The sequence below is a fragment of the Montipora capricornis genome, chromosome 3 (assembly GCF_036669925.1).
Source record: "Montipora capricornis isolate CH-2021 chromosome 3, ASM3666992v2, whole genome shotgun sequence".
Lineage (NCBI taxonomy): Eukaryota > Metazoa > Cnidaria > Anthozoa > Scleractinia > Acroporidae > Montipora > Montipora capricornis.
Genome location: NC_090885.1, coordinates 65,220,942 through 65,228,411, shown reverse-complemented (window position 1 = coordinate 65,228,411; position 7,470 = coordinate 65,220,942). Strand labels below are relative to the sequence as shown.

The 7,470-nt window shown below is 39.2% G+C and overlaps 1 protein-coding gene across 1 annotated transcript in view; it reads left to right on the top strand.

Annotated features, from left to right (window-relative positions):
• The window catches only part of LOC138043755 (TNF receptor-associated factor 6-like), a 9,676-nt gene extending 5,712 nt beyond the window's left edge, over positions 1-3,964 (top strand). The window contains exons 4-7 of the mRNA XM_068890172.1: positions 641-1,114; positions 1,923-2,097; positions 2,323-2,537; positions 2,965-3,964. Of these exons, the coding sequence (XP_068746273.1) occupies positions 641-1,114; positions 1,923-2,097; positions 2,323-2,537; positions 2,965-3,142 (1,042 nt within the window). The 3' untranslated portion in view covers positions 3,143-3,964. The remainder of the gene's footprint in view (positions 1-640; positions 1,115-1,922; positions 2,098-2,322; positions 2,538-2,964) is intronic.
• The last annotated feature ends 3,506 nt before the right edge of the window (positions 3,965-7,470 follow it).

Genomic DNA, 7,470 nt, shown 5'->3' with positions numbered 1-7,470 from the left:
ACCCATTACTCTTCACACACTGTTTTGTGGTCTTGCTTTCGCTTGAGGCCAAGTGATTCTGGGATACTGATTTTTAAGTGATGAGGTCTCTTTTTTAAGGGGAGAAAATCAGAAGAAAGAGACGTAGGAGGCGTGTGGGGCACAAGTGCGCGCGTTAAAACATTCATGGCCAATTCAGTGTTGTCTTCAATAAGCACGTAAAGGACAAACGCCTATTGTTTATCAAGAAATCAATTAACTGAGAAAAAAGGAAAAAAACGCCGGAAATAACGAAATACGCAAATTCTTGAAGGTCATCTCATGAGCTGCAGGGAGACAGTGCTGAAATAAGTTTTCACACATGAACACTTTACATAAGAACATTAAGTGAGGGTCAGATTATGAGACTACATTTGAAGAAAATACTACTCAAGATGTGGGCTAGGAACATTTGCAAATGAACAGTGCAATATAGATACAAGTAAAAATTCAGTCTGTATTACCCAATTAGCCCAAATAATACATGTCTTGGTGACGTCTGCATATATTTATTGAAGTACCGTAACAACTGATTGCAAAGAATCTGAAAAACGTTTACTGAGTCTCTGCAAGCGTATTTTGACACAGTGGAATAAAGGCTTTCTTCTTTTCTCTTTTACAGCCGGTACGTCATTAAGGAGGCTGTGGCCTGTAAAGAGGGTCATCTCTTCTGCAAAACCTGCATAGACCAGTGGATCAATTCTCACAACAACGGCAGCTGCCCTGTCGGAAGACAGTCCCTTCAAGCCTCTGACTTGAGGAACATCATTGCTTTCGACAGGGTGGTAGAGTCTATGCAGGTTTTCTGCCCTAGGAGAGAATCAGGATGCGGATGGACTGGTGCCCTGGACATGCAGACAAACCACACACTCCAGTGCCTCCAGGAACCAGTGCCATGCACACACACTGGCTGTGACCGCGTACTCGTTCGTGGGCAGCTGGATCAACATTTGGACATATGTGATATGAGGCCAGATGAATGCACATATTGTGGCCATCAATTTCCAATTCGGAAAATTCCAAGCCACCAGCGATACGCGTGTCGGTTGGCACCTGTAATGTGCCCATTCAATTGCAACCATGTTGCAATACCTCGGTATGTATCCTTTATTAGAGAGACATTTACAATGGCGTTTACGGCAAACGTTAGATTTTTGTTTAGGTTTAAACAGTAACACAAAACTACGCAGTCTCACACATGAAATAGACCATACCGAGTAATGAAAAGTGGAGGTTAAGTGATTGTTATTTTGTCTTTATGCTACTCACCTCAATTGCCTCGTAAGCGCGAACAAACTTCAAAAGAATTTTTGCTCCAAAGTGAGGTTAGCGAGGATGATTGGCACAAAGAAAAAAGAACAATTTCTCGGCCGCAATTTGTGAATAAGGTCTCTGAAAACAGTGAGCAGCAAATAAATATGTAAAAAAAAGTGACGTGGTCGTTTCTGTCATTGCTATTTGTAGTAAACGTAATTCTAAATTGTTATCCTGTTGCCGGAAGGTATGTTTGTGTGAGATGGTAGACTGTTTTACATTCAAAATCACACAAAAACCAGTTTACTACTGTAACAGCATCTCGAGATAAAACTTCAACATCATTTTTTTTGGGGGTCAATTTATTTTCCGCTGTTGCACTAGTGTTTAGCCTTTATTTTGATACTTAAAAGGTCAACTTTGAATGATCATATTAGAAAAAAGGACTGTACAGTCATTTTTATAAATTTGTAGAATAAAAAAGGCACTGCATCGCACGGCTACGGTGTAATTTGCTTAGTTTAATACATTTCTTAAAGATAACTTACAGAACACCAACCTGGAACTTGTACAAATTATTAATTGAATCTGAACGTGTTTTTGCAATAGTATTTATATCGGGTAACATAGGTTTCAATTGTTTTTTACAGGGAACAATTGAACGGGCACATTGCTTCGACCTGTATGCGGGCCGTCGTCAAATGTTCGGTATCCGCATGCCAGGAGAAGGTGCGACGGCAAGAACTGACGCGGCATTTAACAAGGGATGCAACAACACACGTGGATTTGCTGAATGCCGAAAGAATCAGAAATAACTTTGACAACGTAAGTTAAAAAAATTGCAGTAATGGCTCTAAAGGAAATTCAAATTGAATGTTGCATGTTTTAAGCACAGAAAATTTACAATGTAATGACTATGAACTATGAACTAACATAATCGTCTATGAATCCGACAATTTCTAATCGTCAGAAGAAATGTTGACCTTCAAAACAGTCACAGTTATGAAATGTTAAAGAAATTTAAGTTACCTCACTTCTCTGACATTTTAGGTGCCACCAACATTGAGACCAACAAGAGTGCTAGCCTTTCAATGGAAACTTGCCAACTTTCAAAATTTGACAGACGATCTGGGCCCAGCGGTGGGGATTAAAAGTCCAGTTTTCTCTCCTTTGAGAGCAATCCTGGTACCAAAGATGTCTGCCACTGGGAGCATGGGGGTGTTTATTTGCTCTCAAGGGGCAACTCCTCTTTGTCTAAACCTAAGGTAGGTTTCAGAGAAATGACAGACCTGTATAGGTAAAACGTTTGAGATTATAATACCAACTTTATTCATTCAATACAATGAAAGGGAGAGATACCAGAGGTTATCCCTATACGAGGGTATCCGCCCGGATGTTACGGATCTGGAGTCGATTTTGACGAGGGAGGAACTCAAAAGTACCCGGAGAAAAATCCTCGGAGTCAGATTGAGATCGACTGAAACTCAGCCGGCCACATACGACCCCGAGGCCAGAGTTGAAGCTGGGTCACAGAGGTGGGAGGTATGGCTCATAACCACTAAACCATCATAAACCAAAGCAAGACGTAACATAAAGTCAAAAAATAAATAAATACATAATCATCAGCAACAAAGTAACCATTTAATTACGTTCTTATTAAAGGCATTATTTCTTGTCTCTTGAATCTGACAGTGTTGCACTGCGGAATGGGAGGGACGTCTTCCTGAAGCGGACACCAGAAAAAAGATGGCGACATCCCAACTCACCTTTGGGATGGGAAGACTTCCTGCCACTAGACGAGGCAAAGCGGCGGTACATTGACCGAGATGGAGCCCTTTCTATCCAAGTAAGCTATCAGCTTCTTAGGTAGAGAGAGGTTCCAGTCTCTTGGCCTGTCCACAAGTTGCCAGTAAATGATCAACAAGGTGCACGAAATTTTGCTCAAAGTGCCTCGAAAGATGATTTTTTTTCAAAAAATTAAAGCTGCTCAAAAGTTACTCACCGGCGGAAGGTCCGCGATACATTCCGGCATGGAGCGAGAGACAATGACTAATCAAGCGTAAGCTTAATTCCCAGGACATTTCTGTGCTTTTTGCTCGCGTGACTTTCAATGACAACAGAAGTTTCCTCTCGTTTCATAGAGATCAAGCTAAAAAGTAAAATTTACAAAAGGCAGAAAAATTCGCTTCGGATGGAAAAGTTGCTCGAAAATCGAAAAGTTGCCGAGAACTTGCGGAGAGGCCTATGAGCCTCGTCCTTTGTTTCTTACTCCAATTTCGATGTATGAAATCTAGCTTGGCAACGAAACTCAGGAGAATAAAAGATATAGGTTACTTATTTATATCTAAGCCTCGAGGAAATTTCCGTTTTTTTGATCCCCTTGTAGCCAAGCTAGAATTCTAATATATCAAAACTAGTCTATATTTTCATTTATAATGATAAAAGTCAAGTGCAAGTAGTCATACAAATATATACATATTAAAATGTCGTTATTTCTAATTTCATATTAATCAGTGATGCACTGTACATGTATTATGGAGTCACCACTATTCTTGTATTTAGTACTATTAGAGGCATTCAAAGTTTAAAAAGCGTTTGGTCGAATTTATCTGCAAGGATATGTAAGGCCTTCAAAGGATACCATTTTCTGTTTAACAAAATGACCCGTTTATAGATTTTCCTGCGACATAAAAATTGTGTTTATATAAGTGCCTGCTATTTTTTTCCTTTATTCATAATTCCGTTGTCTGAGTACAATTAACAGTGCAATTACTTCAGGGGCACCCAACGACCAATTTGTTGTAAAATTTATTATTATACCCCAGTTAATGAAAATAAATGTTATTAAGGCATTTTCAGGTGTTTTTCAGTGTTGCTGGGTAAACATTATCTGTTCCTTTTTCCCAGCAAGACACACAAGAAATTTCCCAGCCAGCTAGATAAAATTGGTTTCTTTCCCAGCCAGCTGATCAAATTTATTTCCCAGCCTGGAATTCTGCGCGCTCTCAAATCCCTCGATCCAAAACGACCGAATAAAAGCGACAAAACCGGGACAAAAAAGGTTTTTTCCGCAAGCGCAATCACTCTGACCAGCCGTCGTATGTTTGTTACTACTCTCTGGGAGAGGGAAAGGGGTATCTTTTTTTTTTTTCAGTCGTCCTCAGTCTTCAGAGTTTCTACAGCCAGCTCGGGTTAAAAAGCTAGAAAAAGTCAGTAATTCCCAAGCAAAACCTCTATCAATAACGAAATTTCCAAGCCAGCTGATCGAAACACCTGTAATTTTGCCAGCCAGCAAGATTCCTCTGGGGAACAGATAATGTGAGGAACAGATTCGTTGGGTGCCCCTGTTACTTATTATCTATTTACGAATGCCCTATAATACAATTTTTTTGCCCTAAATTTTGCATAAACTTTTGCTTACGAGTTTATGCACAATTTGGGGGGCAAACAAAACTCGTGAGTGTATATATCATATATATTCAAAAGTATTCATTGACAGTTTAATATCAATAAGACTATCAAGGCGCATGCCTGTAGGAGTGGATTTAAGTTGTAAGGAAAATGACAGGTGACAGGTGATAGTCATATACTAGGCGACTTAGATTTTATCATATATATCAGGAACCCCTTATAAGTTTACGCATGGTGTAATTTGGTTTATAATCAGAGGCGGGTCCAGACAGGTTTAAACGTTTTACGGAACACGGTCAGAGTTTTGAAAAATATATATATTTATAAAAATAACTGTAAAATTTCCAAGCTTTAGTATTGAAATATCGAACCCGACAGACTCAAAAGCCCAAGGAATGGCACTTTAAAGGAGTAAAGTCCAAAAGTTTTTTTTCCCAGGTAAAATATGTTCCGGAATCCCCCGAGACTCACATTTTCACCGCTCCTGTTATCGGAGAATTCCAGCGGTCATATTTTCCCGGTCCTGGACCCTCACTTGATGATGTTTGAAGAATTACACTAAAAACGCGCAGATTTTGCTGCCAATTGTAGTATCTGGAGAAGAATAATTTTTAATAGTATTGTGTTGGAAATAAGGAGACTAATTTTATTGTTATTGTATTGGGGGGCTGAAAAGAAAAAGCAAAAGTGCAGGGGTAGTTGACAGTACAATGAACAATACATCGATTGCCAGTTAATTTAATACGGTAGTGAACCATTTAAAAAAAGGGCGGATATAGGGAGAGGGCCTTCCTATAAAGTAGCTCGAGAATTCCAAAACGTTGCTTAAAAGGTGCTTTAAAATGTTCAAAGTTGCTTTCTCTAACGAAAGTTGCTCAAAAGTTGCATAAAAATAAAATCTGATGCAAAAATATGCAATCTGTAGAACCCAAAAAAATACTCATAATGCAAACAGTTTCTCGGGCGAGACGGGAAAAGTTGCTCGAAATACTAAAATTTGCCAATTGACTTGCGGAAATTATAGTCGTAATATAGAATTACTATTACCAATTATTAGTGCACCCCCTGCCCCACTGATAAGACACTCAAACTGTTGTTATTAAAACACCAGAATGGTAACTTATTAAATGACATGACTTATTAAACACTGAGAATGATAACTAATTGAACACTGAGAACGTTAACTTATTAAACATTGAGAATGCGCGTACTGTGGAAGTAACAATTTTAAGTAAAAAAAAAAAAAAAACATTGAGGATGTTCACTTATTAAACACTGAAAATGATTACTAATTTAACATCCAGAACGTTAACGTGTTAAACATCGAGAATGGGCGTACCTTGAAAATAACAAATTTAAGTTAACTTATTAAGTTTACGCCGTAAAGTTACAACGTTAAAGTTACGCTGTAAATTTACGACGTAAAATTCCATAGAAATTGAACTTTGTACTCTTGCATTCAGCTAATTGAATGAACGACGTAATATTACGTTGAGATTTTACGACATAATTTTACGTGACTATTATTTTACGTTGCGTAATTACGACGTGAATTAGGTTGCCTATGAAAATTACGTCGTAATTTTACGAATTGATATTTACTGCTTGTATTCCCGGCACGTCCAGGTGACGGTAACAAACTTTAATAGGAAGCGCAAAGATTACGATGTAACATTTACGGCGTAATCTTTTCTACTGTAATATGACCCCCTGGACTTGTCAAAGGTGTCTGTACGTCCAAAATGTGCTCAAAGTGTTTTGAGCAGTAATGAACGCCATAGTATCAACAGAAGATGAGTGTTGATACTAGAAAGATCTCAAGACTTCTAACTACTGACACTAACATCGATGAGCACATTAAGAACATATTTTCCTACAGGATGCGTTTCTTCGAAAAGCTGGTCTTGAGTAGGGGGCTCAACTTCACTCTACCACAGCGGACATTATAGAGAGAAATCCATGCAACCTTGGAGACGGCTTATTGGAAACTAGAACCGAAACTTAATGACAGCGGTAAAAGAGAATTAGCAGCCGCACCCATGCGAGGACGTATACAAAACATGGACCACCCCTATGGACCCGGTCCATGGACTACCCCTGTGGACCACCTCTTATTTTGTAAAGTTACAAGCAGAAAAATCTTTAGACGAAAGGGAGAGTGATTGTCGCACTTATCTGGATAATTTAAGCACAAGCCCATGACTAGGAGCGAACATCTGCCATATTAAGCCAATTTCCAGGCAGTTTTGTGGACCAATCTATCTTTAGACTACCTTTTCCGCAAGAAACAAAGACAGTTCTCGTTCGGTGACGCTATGACGTCAAGAAATCGTGATCTGTAAAAACGTCGCTCCTAGGTATGGGCTACTGTTTTAAACATTTGTGTCTGATAGACACCTATACCTCCTAATATGTAGTTGACCACTCCCCTAGTGGCTTTTCAGGGTGAATGAACAACACTTTGTGGGGAACTTTGCCAGACTGCTTTTGCACATATACCTACATGCTACATGGTACATTCTCGGGGGTATGTACACGCAATCCTCTTCTACGCACAAAGATGTTCTCGCAAAACCTTACGCGGTTAATTAAGAAAAAAACAAATGACAAAATATTTCTTCGGCCGTTACAGGAACCTTCGGTTTATCGTCCTTATCTGAGAAGACTAGAGAGTCTAACCATTCGGAGATGTCATTACAAAGGCAGCATTTTCTCCTCAGTTATTTTAAGACCCTGTGTGTTTGTCCGGTTTTGATCCCGCGACCTCCCGCACAGCTCAACAACTGA